The sequence below is a fragment of the Tenrec ecaudatus genome, chromosome 10, assembly GCF_050624435.1.
Source record: "Tenrec ecaudatus isolate mTenEca1 chromosome 10, mTenEca1.hap1, whole genome shotgun sequence".
NCBI classification, from domain to species: domain Eukaryota; kingdom Metazoa; phylum Chordata; class Mammalia; order Afrosoricida; family Tenrecidae; genus Tenrec; species Tenrec ecaudatus.
In genome coordinates this window covers 147,720,898-147,737,657 of record NC_134539.1, presented here as the reverse complement: position 1 = coordinate 147,737,657, position 16,760 = coordinate 147,720,898, and the positions used below count along the sequence as shown (strand labels likewise).

The 16,760-nt window shown below is 46.1% G+C and overlaps 1 protein-coding gene across 1 annotated transcript in view; it reads right to left on the bottom strand.

Annotated features, from left to right (window-relative positions):
* Nucleotides 1–16,760, bottom strand: part of MAP2K6 (mitogen-activated protein kinase kinase 6) — a 64,040-nt gene that overhangs the window by 18,006 nt on the left and 29,274 nt on the right. Inside the window, exons 2-7 of the mRNA XM_075559686.1 lie at nt 10,638–10,686; nt 9,853–9,966; nt 6,525–6,644; nt 4,274–4,390; nt 3,043–3,094; nt 860–987 (exon numbers count right to left, since the gene is read on the bottom strand). Of these exons, the coding sequence (XP_075415801.1) occupies nt 860–987; nt 3,043–3,094; nt 4,274–4,390; nt 6,525–6,644; nt 9,853–9,966; nt 10,638–10,686 (580 nt within the window). The remainder of the gene's footprint in view (nt 1–859; nt 988–3,042; nt 3,095–4,273; nt 4,391–6,524; nt 6,645–9,852; nt 9,967–10,637; nt 10,687–16,760) is intronic.

The window sequence follows — 16,760 nt, the reverse complement described above, 5'->3', positions numbered from 1 at the left end:
CTGCCCTAGGGTGTAGTACAACTGCTCCTTTGGGTTTCTGAGACTGTAAATCTCTATAGGAACAGAAAGCCTCGATTTTCCCCTGCAGAACAGTGCAGGATGTGAACTGCTAACCCTACGGCTAGCAGCTTAATGCTTAAGGTCAGCAGCCGGATGAGGAAGCCACGAAGCCCCCAGGGCTCCTGGATGACTGGGGCTTGTTGTGATAAAGACCTAAAGGGCTCTTCAATGGAGGGAACAAGTTCTCTGCTGACAACCATGAACTGTTACAGTCATGAGCCTGACCCAGGAGGAGCCTGACCAACTTGTTTGGGCCGTGGTACCGCTCATGAAGCAAGGCTACGCACTTGCTTTCATTCAGTGTGGGAAAGGGTGCAGGCTGTGTTGTTTTCCAAATATTACAACACAGGCTGGCTGACTGATTTCCATAAGAAAAGCAATGACCTTGAATCAATTCACTAAGGATTGCAGGCAGGAAATACTCCTACCATAACACCCATGAAAGCTGAAACCCATGGAAGGCAGAAACCTGTCAGAGACGGAACACGCACCTATTTCCCCTACCAAGAGAAAATAAATAAATCATCCCACAAAGGAAAGTTCAACAGAAAATGAAATCAACATGGACAGGCGACAACCCTTCAAAGGTGGACATCTTTGGAGAGTCAGAAGACCAAGGCAATGCCGTGGGGTTTCAGCTGGCCCATGCTTTGCTGCATTTAGGATTTACAAAGATGCAGCTCTTTCTGGGGTCTTGGACAAGGCAGAGGAACGGCACATTTTCCTGGCCCTCTATGCTTTCCACTTCCTCCTGGCTGGCAGCTGCCGTCTCAGGTGTCAGACTCCACCCCCAGCTTACGGCCATGTAGGGTTTGCATCCTGCGTCGATCGTCTTAGCTACAGAGTCCACAAGATAGCCGCTGATTCCGAAGTCGCACATCTTCACTTGGCCCAGAGCATTGATGAGCACGTTTGAAGGCTTGACATCTGAAAGCAAAAACAAGCAGGGCCGTCACTCCCAGAACATGCACCTCGCCACCACCAGAGGGCCAGGAATCTCCGGTTCTCCTTCACCTGTGTCCACACAGCCAACACAGAAGTGCCCCTAACTCACTCCCACAAGACTGCAATGGCTTTGGCCTTGATTTTGTTTCACGTGTCGCCCTGCTAGCAGGACTACGAAATGGGAAGGACTGTTTCCCCTGCTTAGTGTATCTACTCCGCACTCAAACGCACTGCCCTGGGGTGCATTCCAACGTATAGACCCTGAAGGGCAGGGTAGAACTGCCCCCTATGGATTTCTGAGAAGGTAACTCTTTACAGGAGTAGAAAACTCCATCTTTTCCCCAAGGAACGGCTGGTACAGCTGGTGGTTTTGAACTGCTGGACTTTAAAATCGCGGCCCAGTGCATAACCACTACGCCACCGACTCTTCTCATTGTACTACCATTGACCCCACCCCACCCCCAAATGCAAGTTGATAATTTTTTTTTGCATTACTGAATTAAATGCACAGTGGAAATTTTATAGATACATTGAGTGTAGGAGTAATAGATTCTGGAGTGGGTAGGTAGATGATGTCATACTGAAACACAAAACCCGATCAAAACAGCCAGTTTTGATTGATTGGCATCTTTGCAAACAGTGTACCTACCAGAAGTCACATAGTATAGAGAAACCCCTCTGCTGTCATAAACCCAGATGACAGGGCAGGCCCCAAATGACAAGTACTCTCTGAGCTGCAGTGGAGAAGACAATGAACTCCCGGGCCCCTTGATTCTGATGTAAGTTAAATACCTCTTCAAATTTTTTTCTGTTTTAGTTTTCATTATTATGGCCTTTTAAAAAATCAGTATTTTAAAAATCATTTTATAAGGGGCTCATACAACTCCTATTACAATCCATGCATATATCAATTGTGTAAAGCACATTTATACATTCGTTGCCCTCATCATTCTCAAAACATTTGCTCTCCACCTAAGCCCCTGGCTTCAGGTCCTCATTTTCCCCCTCTTTCCCCATTTCCCCCTCCCTCATGAACCCTTGATAATTTGTTGGAAAGGGGAACCTATTTCAAGGATCTACATATGACCTCCTTCCTGGGGGACATACAACAGAAAAGTAGGGGAAGGGAGATGTGGAAAAATCAGTATCTTTAGAAATGCATCTGAGGGTGAACCTCTCAGAAGGATAATGCAGGAAAACGATGAGCTGCAATATGGCATGGAGTATTTGAAAACGTGTACACCCCCCGAAAAAAAACCCCAAAACCCCAGATGTTCAGTGGGTTTCATGGTAAATGGAAGACTGCCTGTAGACATGTGGATGAAGGCGTATTATTGAACAGCATTTAAGTGAATCCTTCAAATGAGAAAGCTAGAACTTGCTCAAACGCCCACACCTTCACCCCCAAAGTGAACTGTGGTTATTTTTCTCTTGGTAAGAGAATTAGAAGTCACCATCACTCCCCACCCCCTTGTGACACTTTTCGGAAAGGACATGTAGTCTAGAAGACGAGCATTGTGCAAACAAAGTTCAAAATGGATCCTCTATCATTTTCACAGACGGACTTGCAGACACAAGAGTTTCATTTATCATCGTTTAGCCCTCATATGCATGCAACCGCATATGTTCGGTAATGTTGATGAACTGTTTCAATGATGAGTGGATGGGTGGATGGATGAAACACTAAGTCAGAGGGAAGGGGGGAGAGAGAAAGAGTCAAATCCATCGATGCCATTTTATTCGCCCCCTGCTGCCTGAAAGGCTTGTGCTTTCTACGCAAGCTTTTCATACTTAACTGGGCCGTTAAAAAATGCAGGTTCACGTGCATCTGGTCTTGAGATCAGTGATTCTGCTTTTTTGTCAAGAGGTCCCAGGTGATGGTCATTACTAGTTGCCCGTTCATCTAGTCTCTAACATGCTCAGCAACACCACAGCTGTTGCTTGGTAACAGGTAGTTTACGGTCAATGTAGGTAGAACGGCAACATAAAACAAAAGACCGAGTGGAAAGGATGTACTTTACAAACGGAGCTGCTTACCTCGATGAATCACAGAGAGTTTACTATGTAGATGCTCTAACGCCTTAACAATCTGCAAGAGAAAGACAAGATCACTTAAGCACCCATCGCTGGAAGGGCATGGAATGTCAACTGTATTCATGTGTATCCGGCTCGGCTTCAAATCACACGTGGGCGATTTTCCTAAAGATGAGCCCTATCCAGGGAAATGCACAAGAAATTACATTACAGAGAGGGGTGGATGAATTGATGAGTGGATAGCAGGATGGACAGGACTCCATGGGTTGAAGAAACTCTTATGGTAGAAAGGACATCTCCCTCATCTGCTTGGTTTTTCACTTGGCCTCCAGCATTGCCATTTAAAATCTGGTGAACATATTCACACATCCACTCACCGTGTCAAGAATGTCTACATGTACAATTCAGGAACATCCATTACCTTCCTCACGTGGTGCACACCATCTCGTACTCCTTCTCAAACTGCCCTCTCAGCTTCCCCTCTAACCTCTAGGGCTGCTCTGGTCCATTTGAGCTCACGTGGGTAATTCTTTAAGGGGGCCCAAGGTAGACAATTCTTTAGAAGATCAGAAACATTTATTTCTTAAGATGAACTATTGGGTGGGCTCAAGAAAGACTTCAGGAAATCATTGTGCTATCTGGTTTATCAAGATCTTTTCAGGGCAATAGCTTCAAGGATTCATCCAGGCTGACTAGCTCCAGAAAATTGGGGTTTCATAAAAATTTGAAATTGTTTCTAGACACCTCTCTCTCTTTCCCTGTCTCTCTCTATCCTCCTGAGCCTCCGTTCTCTTTAAGGTACCATCCTTTCTTCCCATCGCTTTTTCTTCTGCTTCCTTCTACGGCCAATAGTGCCAGGAAACAACTAGACCTCTGTGAGTGAAAGAGGGATAACCATTTCAGACTAAAGACACCAGGGCTGGGGTCCTGCGGGATGGCATTTAGCTTTGAGTTTACTAACCAGGTCAGTGGTAAAAGTTTCCACCCACAGTTGGGAAGGAAAGTACACATTTATCCATCCAGTGATCCATGCATGCATTCAGCCAACATGGAGGAGACGGTCGCTACGGTCTTGACAGTGTTCCTTCTTACTGGGGACATTTGAAAATGCCATACTTAGAAGATGCCTTTCGCCCCAGAGCACATAGGCATTGCATCAACCCAAAGGAACATGAGGACACATCAGACGTAAACGTCTCAGACCTTCCTTCTCGCAGGTTCAGGATGTACTCACAGAAACGGCTATTTTCCCTAAGATGTCTTCTGGAATCGTTTGGTTCTGATCAATGACTTGCTTGTAGAATTTGTCTAGCGAGGTATCCATGAGCTCCATGCAGATCCACACGTCACCCTGAAGACCAAGCAGGTGATGAAAGAGAGACATGAAAACAAGAAACACTGAACATTTCTCAGTGAAAACCAGGGCGTACACACCAACAGGCACAAGCCTTTACTGTGCCTGCTGCTGGCCTGACCTCTCATTCGCACTGCACGGGGATAGCCAGTCACAAGGCTGGCTCAACGACTGAGGGGAGACCTCACAGTCCACATGCAGGTGAAGGGAAAAGGAGAGGCAGAGGACGGGAGTATATTCAGCCTGTTTGGGGCACAGGCAGGCTCAGTGAAGCTGGTGTAACCAAAAGCCCAGGATATTTAGAGTATTAAGGAATCCATACAAGTCAAAATCTAGATCATGGATAATTTACAGGCCACCCCTTGTCATAGAAGTGATCCTGACTCACAGGAGCCCCATACAGGTATCTGAGCCTCTGTGAATCTTGATGGGAGCAGATAGCCTCAAATTTATCCGAAGCAACGGCTAGTGGATTTGAACCACTGATCCAGGGGTTAGCAGTCCAGCACTTACCCAACAGTACCACTAGGGATCCTTTGTTCTGCCAAAACAGGCCAACCAAACCAGACAAAAGGAAGCTAATCACACTTGAAATACCATACTCGTGGGGTGACTTTGCACCAAGGCACATGAACATTGCATAGTACTTATACCATCGTCTGACTCATTGTTGCGGTTCAGTGCGAGCGAGTGGGTACCTGCTCATCATGACCCAGACACATCACAATGAAGCACTGCTCACTCTCAAAAGTGTGATTCTATTTGAGCCTATTTGTGATTTCGACTGAATCAATTCATCTTGTCTAGGGCCTTTCAGTTTCTCTCTGTCCCTCTACTGTACCAAGCATGATGTCCTTCTCCAGGGACATCATGAGGAGAATCTCACCCTCCTTGTCTCTAAGGAGCATTCTCGTTGTACTTTTTCCAAACGAGCTTTGTTCGTTCTTTTGGCAGTCTACGGCACTTTCAATGCTACAACTTGAGGCTTAGTAGTTTTTTTCCCCCCTTGGGTTCTTTCCGTTGAAGATGTGCTGAATGTGTTCGTCCTTTTTGGTTTGCTAATTCAAGGCTTTTTCCACATTTCATTATCATATTGTATTTTCTCCATATCATTTCCACATTTCATTATCATATTGTATTTTCTCTTCTTGTGAGGGCCTTTGACATGTTCTGTTCTGCTTCTTGACTTCATCCTTTCTTCCATTTGCCTTCACTACTCTATGATTAAGAGGACGTGTCAGAGCCTCTTTGAACACCCACTTTGATCTTTTCTTTCTTTCAAATCTCTTGAATGACCTTGGTCTCTCTTCAGGAATTGTGTTCTTGATGTCCTCCCACAGCTCAGCAGGTCTCTGTCATTAGTGCTCCATGGGTCCAATTCGTTCCTGCGATGTTCCTGAAATTCAGGTGGAATACACTCCAGGTCATAGTTTGGCTCTTGGGGACTTGTTTTAATTTTCTTCAGCTTCAACCTGAAATTACATATGTGCAGTTTGTCATCTGTGCCCCAGCCAGCTCCTGGCCCAGTTTCACCTGCTGATGTGTCTCTATCGGGTCTTCGCAGAGATGTGATCAAGTTGATTTTGTTCCTTCCACCTGGAGACGTCCACAGGCATCATCCCCAGTTGTGTTGTTGGAGAAAGGTGTTTGTGATCAACGAGTCATTGGTCCTGCAGAATTCGACCATGTGATCTCCAGCTTCGTTTCAATCCCCAACTACTCTCCTCTCCTCTTCGATTCCAACGTTTGCACTCCAGTGTCCAGTAATGATTCCTGCAGCTTGATGGTGGGGTGACCGCAACTCATGGGGACCCTTTTAAACAGAGTAGAACTGCCCCGTGGGGTTTCAAAGCTGTCATCGTTAAGAAAGCAAGGAAAGAAAGTGGGCTTGAAGGCCTGCCTTAGGTTAGCAGCTGAGTGCTTAGCCAATGGGTGCCAGGGTCCCCTTTATTAAGAGACATAAAACCTTCATTATAAGCCATGCCGACAGAAGAGTGTCCCCTTTATTAAGAGACATAAAATCTTCATTATACATCATCACGACAGTGTCGTGAGTATGGGGAGTGGGGCTTTGGTGATCTGGGGAACTTCTGTTACTGTTCTGCTTGGGGGGAACTGGAGAATCACCTACCTCACGGAAGAGTGCGCCATAAAAGGTGACCGTGAAGGGACAGTCCACCGTCCTCATGGAGACATCCAAATCCATCAGTAGCCTTTTCTGCTCTTGGCTGTTTACCGTGGCCCGGATTCGCTGAGGGAAAAGACGGGGGTAAACTTACGTTACTGCTCTAAAGATGAGTCAGTCATTACTAAGGCAGGGACTTTGAGGCCGGTCATTGGGAAAATAGTACCAAAATTTAGGACACAACTTCCAGCAACAACCTTTCAAAATCGCCGGGTGATTCGCTCTTGGCATCTGATGACAGATAAGGCCGAACGGTACTCACTGGATTTCCTGAATCCTCCTGAATAGGAAGCGAACGTCAAATATATGTATGTGGGGGAGTAGGCAAATGTCTAATGCGTAGGAATGTCTTTTCCAAAGTACAAAAACAGTCTGATTTCCTTTACGGTGGTTTTGCAAAGAGCCACCAGATAAATCAGCTCACTACTGATTGGGAGCCCGGAGACACCAAGTCACCCTGTCCCCCGCCCCTTGGGAAGATGGGAAGGGCTCTGACCAATGGGCAGCTGGCAGTGTCCTGCACTCAAACTCAGTGCCATCGAGTCGATTCCGACTCCTCCCAACCATACAGGACAGGGGGATCTGCCTTGCGGGTGCCCCAGACTGGGATTGGAAAGCCCCACCTTGCTCCAGAGGCGTGGCTGGTAGTTTCAATTCCGAACCACTGGGCCACCAGGGCATAGTCAAAGATCAATGGCAACCCCGTTCCTTTCTGCCTCGGTGCTTCGGAGGGAAGAGCACTTGGCATGCCATCAAAGAGATCATTAAAGAAAGAGGGGCTTATTTCATATGATGAAGTAAAATATATATAACGCCACTTGTGTACCGTTTAGTCGATTCTGACCCAAAACCCATCTGACAGGGTAGAACCGCTTCATGGGGTTTCCTGGGCTGCCATGATTCCGAGAAGGAGCCCTGGTGAAACAATGGCTACACTATCGACTGCTACTGAAGGGTTGGGGAGGGGGGAGGCAGATCTGGTCATTTGTTCTAGTGACGATGGATTAAATCAGACAGCCTCTGGGACAGTTTGGCTCCATCACATGGAGTTATTAGGAGTCCAAATCAGCTGACAGGTCTCAACAGCACCTATCTTTATGGGAGCAGATGGCCAGATCAGTTTTCCAAAGAGCCTCTCTGAAAGAAATAAACACATCGCTATCAAATTGATTCTGGGTCATAGTTATGCTACAGGGTGGGGTGGGACTGGCCCCTGTTGGTTTCCGAGACTGTAAATCTTTACAGGACTTGAAAGCCCCCTCTTTCTCCTGTGGAGAGGCTGGTAGTTTCAAACCTCTAATCTTGTGGCTAGTGGCCCAAAGCATAACTTAGGGATTTAGGTAAGTTACAATCTCTGACCTTTAAGTTAGCAATCTCTGAACATTTCATGGTTGAGCCACCAGGAACCCTGGATAGCATCCCCAAACCCTCTGCCATCTAGTAGATGTCGATTCACCATGACCTTATAGGCCCTACAGTTTCAGAGGCTCTGCAGGTACAGAAAGCCTCGTCTTCCTCCTGCAGAATGGCTGAATGATTTGAACTGCTCACCTTCTCATTGACAGCCCCATGTATAACCCATTATGGCACTGGGGCTCCTTTGAATATCATTAGATGTTTGCTTCTTCACCCCACCCCCAACCCCCCACTTCGGCCTACGTAACCAAAAGTCAGCAGAAGTACACACCAAGTAAGGGAAAGCCATTTCCATTCTCCAAACATAAGGGGGGCACAAGCCACAAGCCATGGGACCAACCACATTCCCAACGTAGGACCAAATCTGCTAGCTAGAAGGTTGATTCTCTACTGTCCCCCAGAACAGACTTCCTGGTTGGATGGAGACTGGTAAATAGCCTGAGATTACGACCCTTAGTCACCTTGAGGCCTCAAACGGAACTGACCTTCTTGGCTCAATTTTCAGCTAAACAATAGAGGCCTATAAAATAAACAATACCATTAAGGAAGGTCCACATTCCTTACAACAATCCACCAATCAAAATCCAAAGGGAAGTGTTTGTCCAAGGGAAAATCTCAAAAGGCCAGAAGGGGGAGGGCAGAGTGACCCTATTGGACAGGGTAGAACTGTCCCCTGTATGTTTCTAAGCCTGTCACTCTTTACAGATTAAAAGCCTCTTCTTTCTCCCTCAAAGCTGCCAGTGGTTTTGAACTGTTGACCTTTCAGTTAGCAGCCCAACACGTAGCCCATGAAAGAAGAACAGGGAATAGAGGGAAGAAGTGAAATGAAAGGTGTTAGTTACACTGTGCAGATTGCAATCAAAGACATGAAACAAAATGCGCATGAAGTGTTGAATGAAAACCTGACTTCCTCTGTAAACCTTCGCCCAATTCACAAGAAAACGTTCTATAAATATAGGCAATCCTTCCAGTATCTGTGCAATCAATAAGCCAAAACTCAAAACTCACTGCCAGCCAGTCGAGGCTGACTCATAGTGACTCTACAGGACACAGCAGAACTGCCACCGTGACTTTCTGAGACTGTACATCATTATGGGAGTAGAACATATGTTGTGAGGGGTGGTTTTGAACTGCTGGCATGGAGCTTAGCAGCTGAACGCATAAGCCACTATGCTACTAGGTCATAATGGATTATAATTCTACATTAGGCAAAATTTAGGCAGCTCAGCTCCTTTTTCCAGAATTGGCGACAGAGTTCCTCTCTCTCAATGGTTTTCAGGGTCAGTTTCTTTAAAAACAATAAAACGATGAGAAAAGAAATTGAAGAAATACAACCACCAAGTAGAGATTGTGAGTGTTGGTTGTTGATGTGGACAATCAACAGGCCAAAAAACAAACAGCCAAACTAAAACCTCTGAGACAAGTCTTGTTGGTTCAGTTCAGTGTCATAAGGACGAGTAAGTGAAAAAATAAAAGCAGGGGGTGGGCCTCGTCCAAAGCACCATGCTCCCTGCCACTGAGTCGATTCTGACTCCCAGCAGCCCTGAAAAAGACAGTCAAACTACAGGAAGACAGGGCCTCATTTTTCTCACGTGAGGCAACTAGTAGTTTCGCACGGCTGACCTTGTGGTTAGCATGCAACTTGTAGCGAGAAAGTGTCCTCCACATGTTTGGGGGGAAAATAAGTTTCCACAAATAGTCTTTTCTGTCTCACCCCCATTAAGCACGCCCTGCTTCTGTGACAAGGTCAAGTGGCTCATACTTTTCTGTAACCAGGTTCCCTGTGACTTGCAGTGGAGATGGACAAGTGGACACACCACAGACATGAACTGCAGGGGTTGGGGAGCCCCAGTGATACCTTCACCGCCATGATCTGCCCGCTGGGCACATGCCGCATCTTCTCCACCACACCGTACGCGCCTCGCCCCAGCTCCGTTATAGGCTCCAGGTCATCAGCCTTGACCTCAAAGTTCTACGAGAGAGAAAAGCAACCATGCAATGGGAAAGAGAGCAAATCAAGAGGGCCTGCACTGTGCTGTCCTCTACTTGCTCCCCCCACCCGCATCCCTAGGTTCTTGGGCTTCTGTTCTTGGCCAGAAGCATCCTGGAGGCCCAAGCGACCACTGAGAGCAAGGAGCTGCAGGAAGGGCTGGAAGGGTTGTAGCTTCCAGCAGCACGCCACCTGCCTGTCATGGCATGGTCCTCTGAAGGCCTAGCCAACTCCCACTGGGCTTATTTTCAGCTGGTCAACCCCGTGGCCCTCCAGCTGTGCCTCTGGATTAGGTTTCGAAGCCATATTGCTCACCCCTGGCAAGCGGCTCAGTGGATGGGTTTTGAGAAGTCATCCACTCTTCTCGAGCATGTCTTTGGCATCAGGACCCAAGGAGCCTGATTTCAATTCACCATTCAAAATAGGAAGCGTGCCGCCCAGCCCCACCAATTTTGGCTTGGAGCCGATTCTAATCCATGCCCAGCCCGTGTGCATCAGAGCCGAAATGGGCTCTCGAAGGTGGCCAGTGGTGGATGCTTGGGAAGCAGATCCCCACACACCAACTCCCGATGACTGCACCTTACGGCAAATGCACTTTCCTAGCGGTCAGTCAGAAAGTGGTGCGTACAACTGGCGGACTTGACTTTGCTCACCTGGTTTCCAATAGAAATGCAAGCCTTGGAGTCTAAATCCCGGGGTGGCCTGAGAAAGAGAACAGAGCAAAGACAAAAACATGAAGGGCGGAGTCAAATTGGTTCTTCCCCGAGCCAATGCGACAGGAGAGATGTTCTCTTAGCCAGGAGAGTTCATGAGTGAAATAGAACAGAGTGGCCGGGTAAATGACATGGAACTGGGAAGACTCCATGTTCAGGGTAAAGTGCGCCTCTCATGTAAAAGCAATATGAACTCAAGTAAGTTCGTCTCTTTGAGATTCCTTTGCTTCATGACCATGAGATATTAATACCACTACACTGTGAAGTATCGGTGGGCATGAAATGCAATAGCCCAAGTAAAATGATTAGAATGTTTTGTATCAATATTCATATTTAGAACTCATAAATGCATGTATGTGTTGGTGCATGTTATTATGAGAGACCAGTCCCTGGAGTAGGACATCATGCTTGAGAAATTGGAAAAAGAGGAAGTCCCTCAATGCGATGGACTGATACGTGGCTGTAATCATGGGTTCAGGCATAGGAATAATTGGGAGGATGGAGCGGGTCTGGGCAGTGATTTGTTCTGGTGGGCATAGGCTCGCTAGGGGTCAGAACTGGCTTGACGGCACCTCGCAACAATATGTGTATGTGTGCATGTCTATATCCACCACCCACCCTCAAGTCTATTCCGACTCACAGTGGACCTACATCAAGGTTTCCGAGACTACACATCTTGATGAGGGCGGGTACCATCATATTTCTTCCAGGGCTGGTGGGTTTGAAACCCCAACCTCAGTTAACAGTTTTCTAATGTTTACCCGATTGTGCATTAATATTCTTAATTATTCTGTCATTTTTTAACACAGTTGCTTTTTAAAAGACCGGTCATTGACCTATATGGTGATGTTGAGCGTACAAAAGTCTTAGAACATCAGAATTCTAACTCCAATCTCTGCTGCTGCTATTGAGAAGGAACGGTCCAGAGGAGTGAAGTGACATGCTCAAGGCTGCCTGACTAAGCCAGGTCTCCTTGCTTGCAGGTCAGCATACTTGCTATATGACCCTGGTGTCAAATCAAACCCAGGGGTACCCCATCCATACATACACAGCCCCAGGGGGGTTCGTGTCTGCTCAGACGACTCTACAGAAGAATATAGGGTTTCCTTGTGTGTATGTATCTGCACTGCTTCAAGGTGATCTTCACTGAGAGTCACCCCCTTACAGAAAGGCTTCAACCATGTGGCTAACAAATCATTTGCTGTGAAGTGAACTCTGATTCAGGGCAACACCTGTGTCAGAGTAGAATGGTGTGTTTTCAGGAGCTAGTTTTTTTAGAAGTAGATCTTCAGGCCCTTCTCCAAAGGCATCTCTGAGAGGACTTGAACTGCCAACCTTTTAGTTAGCAGCCAGGCCAGCACTTAGCCATATGTGCCAGTCAGGACTTCCTTGAAATAAACTGAAACCCTGGATGAGCATTTCTGTGGAACATAAGCAGCCAGGGGGCCCTGACAAAATCACTGCATGCCAATAGCTGTGGTATAAATATGATCAAAGAAGTAGCTACAGCCAGAGGCTGACGCCCACAGAATCTGGCAAGCAGAACACAGGCCAACACTGAGGACCCGAGTCACCCTGCAGAGATGCCTCCTGTCAGAAGTGCCCTTAAAACATGCGAAGGCCGACAAGTGCCTGAAATGCATTCAATGAGGATGAGTTAATCTCATCCACAAATGGTGCTGACAACATTGGATTTCCATTTGCCGAAGAATGAGACAGGACCCATGTCTCACTGCACATACCAAACTGAACTCGAGATGGATTAGAGACCTAAATGTATCCAAGCAAACAAACAAACTCACTGTCCTTAAGTTGATGCCGACTCATAGCAATCCTATTGGACAGAGTAGAACTGTCCTGTGAGTTTTCAAGCTCTTTATGGGAATAGAAATCCTACCCTGGAACTACAAAGATCATCCATGAAAAAAATCGGGACAACGTTTAAGGGCCATATACATGGCATACACACACTAACATAAGGCAGGAAACACACAAACACACACAAACACACAAAGCAGAAGCCAAATTAGATGGCAGGGCCTCCTAAACAAGGACATTTATGTACATCATAAGACTTCCTCAAAAGAGCAAAAAGAGAACCCACAGATTTGGGGGCAACGAAGTATTGGGCAAGGGACTAATATCTACAATCTATAGGGAATTGCAATGCCACAAGGAAAATAGGAATAATGCGATTACAAAATGGGTGGAGGATATGGACAATTCACCGAGGAAGACATCCAGGTAGCCACCAACATGAACAAATGCTTGTGATCCCCAGCCATTCAGGAAATGCAGCCAAGACAGCAATGAGACACCACCTGTGTTAGGCCGGGTTGATTAGAGAACCAAATCCAGTGACACTCACAGATGTGAAAGAAAGAGCTTTATATCAAGAAGTAATCATATATCAGGAAAGCATTCCAGCCCGGTCCAACTTAAGCCCATAAGTTCTCATACTCGTCCATAAGTTGTTCTTCAAACTCACTCAACCACATGCAATGATGCAGAATGCCGAAAGAGCACAGGCCAGCAGCTGCAAAGTCTTGTGGATCCAATGGCAGCGGATGCATCTCCAGGGCTCTGGCAGCAACTGGGGTCCACTAGCAGAAAGGTGTAGGCAGAGAGAGAGGGGGACGTCCCCAGGGCCCTCATGAGAAAGCCACACCTACAGGAAGCCACCATCAGGCTGTGACCTGATTGACAGGCTAAACCCCACCCCTACACCCTTATAAATCTTCAAGTTAACGTGCAATTATGTAACTCCCACATCACCTCACACCAGCATCAATAGCAAAGGTCGAAAAACAGGACATAACAAATGCTGGCGAGGGAGCAGGGAGATTGGAATCCTCATACATTGCTGGTGGGGGCTATAAACAGATAGAGCCACTGTGGAAAGCAATATGGTGTGCCCGCAAACAAGTAGGAACAGAAATACCATGAGGAACCAAGCACAAGAAGATATGCACACGCTCCTGGTTATCACAACACTGCCAACAATAGCAAGACTACGGAAGCAGCTGAAACCCCATCAGTGGAAGAATGGAGAAATAAACTGGTACATACCAACAATGGAACACTACGCATCACTGAAGAATGATGAACCTGAAACATTATTGGACGAGATGGATTTGGGAATATGTGAGAGAAATTGGTCAATCATCAAAGGACAAATATCATATGGGAACACTGCTCTAAAAGTGAAAATTCAAGATAAAAGTTTCTATCCCAAGAGGAACACACTTTGGTAGTTACAGGAGAGGTTGGGTGAGGGTGGCGGGAAGGAGAACTAGTGGACGACGGGGTAGGAAGACGTGAACTTGGGCGAAGAGGAAGATAATCTACAAGAGGGCGCGCTCCCGGGGCGTTAGATAGTTGCCTATGTTGTTGAATACAGAAGTATGATCTGAAATGAAGCCCCACCTAACTCAAAACAAAAAGTTTTTTTAAACCATACAAATGAATAAAAATGGGTGAAGGGAGATGTCAGACAATGTAAGGCATGACAAAATAATAACAATTTATAAACAATCAAGGATTCATAAGGGAGGCGGGGAGGGAGGGGAAAAAGGAGGAGCTGATCCCAAGGGCTCAAGTAGAAAGCAAATGTTTTGAGAAGGATGATGGCAACAAATGTACAAATGTGCTTGACACAATGGATGGATGGGTGGATGGTGATAAGAGTTGTATGAGCCCCCAATAAAATGATTTAAAAAATACAAATGAAAAGGAAAATGAATAGGGGAGGGGAAGAGAGGCAAGGGGGAGGGAAGAAACTCCTCACCAAGGATATTGTCCCCCAACTCGGCTTGTTCTGTTCGACCCCTTCTTCCAAAATGTCCTAAATAATATGAAAGAACTAAGGCTACAAACAGGCATTAAAATGAATTTATGGTTTTAATACCAAACCAGCTCTCACCTCAAAAACCCCTGAATATGGGCAAGATACTCAGAGTCTTTCTCTATTAATGTAAGACTAAGGGCTGGCAGGGACACACACACACACACACACACACACACACACACACACACACATTTATTTGTTTGCTTGTTTTTGTAATTTATGTTCCTGAGCAGGGACTCAGTCTTCAGAAAAGCTTTCCAAAGGAATCGAATTTCTAAAATTTTTATTTCCCCTTCTTAAATGTTTATCAGATTACTATGAGTCAGAATGGTTTCAATGGCAATGAGTTTGGAGCATTGGTGGCATAGTGGATTATGCATTGGGCTGCTGACTGCAAGGTCAACAGTTTGAAACCACCAGTCGCTCCGAGGGAGAAAGATGAGGCTTCCCATTCCCATGAAGAGTTATCACAGGGGTGTTCAAAATGTCCATTGCGATCTAGTCGATAGCAAATGTAGTGTGGTAGATCGCATGGCATTATAAAAAATAGACGTAAGCCTATCATCAATCCCGTCACTTAACTGATACACAGCGCAGTCAATCAGACGCGATCTTAGGTGTCAAGCGCATGCGCAAACAACTGTGCCAAGTGCAGCAAAACTGATAAGGGAAGTTATCGCCAACTTTTAGACCTTGGTTTTTCTTTCCTCTTAAACTTAAGAAAGGGTATTAAACTGAGTTGGGGAGCTGGACCAAGTGAGAAGATAAAAACGTATCACTTTCATACGGAATGGGAGATTTTGACACTCCAAGCCGACAGTCAGCTGCAGTCCAGAGTGCAGGGACAGTTCTAGAACTTACTCGCAGAGGGAAAGTACCCAAACATGAGAAAACGTGCTACCTCCTTGACTGCATTATACGGCTCTACTTATTGATGTGAGTCAGCCTTTTCCCACATCAAGATCATTAAATCATTTGGAAGTGTGCTTGAGGCTGGCTGTCAGCAGCTGCTTACTGTCCAGACTATGCATCGCTGGCTCATTCCATTCAGTGCAAGTCATCAGAGTCAACTCAGATAATGACAAAAATGTACAGAGTTAATCGTGTTGTGCAATACGGACTCATGCGGTTATGCAAGGTCCATAAACATACATTGTGCATATTAAGAATCCTCCATGCATTTATGAATAAATGTAATAAATAAATAAAAATAAGTGCACATTTCGCATTTTCGTAGCCGTTGATCATTTTATAAGTAGCTCACCTGCTGAAACAGTGTGAGCACCCCTGGGTTACAGTATCCGAAATCCTCACGGGCATTTCTACTCTGTCCTGCCGAGTGGCTGTGCACCAGAGGGCAGTGAGTGGGAAATTTCCAAAGGCTACTTGTCTTTCATTTTCACTTTCATGTAGCACTGATTGTGCCATAAGACCACCTGTTTAAGGTGCTAAAGACCCAAGATGTCAGTTTCAGGAGGAAGCACACCTGTCCCAAGTCCTGGGATTTTCCATTGCCTCGTAGCCTGCAAAACCTGGACCGTGAAAAAGGGAGACCAGAGAAGGGATGCTTTGAATAACGTATGTAATTGGCAAATGATCCTGATTACCCTAATGGCCTTCCAGAATAAGGAGCAAATCTCATTTTGGAAGATGGACAACTGGATTGCCAACGAGGATGATGAGACGTCTCCTCCTGTCCTTTGGATACGGTATCAAGAGGGGCCAGTCCCTAGAGAAGGACATCCGGCATGGTGAAGTGGAGGGCCAGAGAAATAGAGGACGACCTTCAAGGAGATGGACTAGCCCAGTGACAGCACTACTGTCCGCATCGGACACTAACAATGATCGCAAAGGAAGACACTCTTATTTGAAGACAATATCGTTTGAAACCTGTGGTGAATACAAACAATCTAAAAATTCCTTGGCATCCTAAAGTTACGTAGAAATATGGGACAACAGGAAGCCGACTAGTCACTTAGGGCTATGTATCTGATTCACTGTTCACCTTCTGAGCACATTGAGAAAGGTCCTGCCCGGTCTATTGCTGCAATATTCCATAGCCCTGGTTGCTTGCAGCTTGTGACTGAGCTAAGAATGACTTGTGCAAAGGTAAAGAGTTGTGAAAAAGCACACAGCAAAGACTCTGTGACAGAGGACACCAAGATACTAATTATCTGGCCTTTGACCAGAAAATGAAGTTTGCTGACCATGGTCCA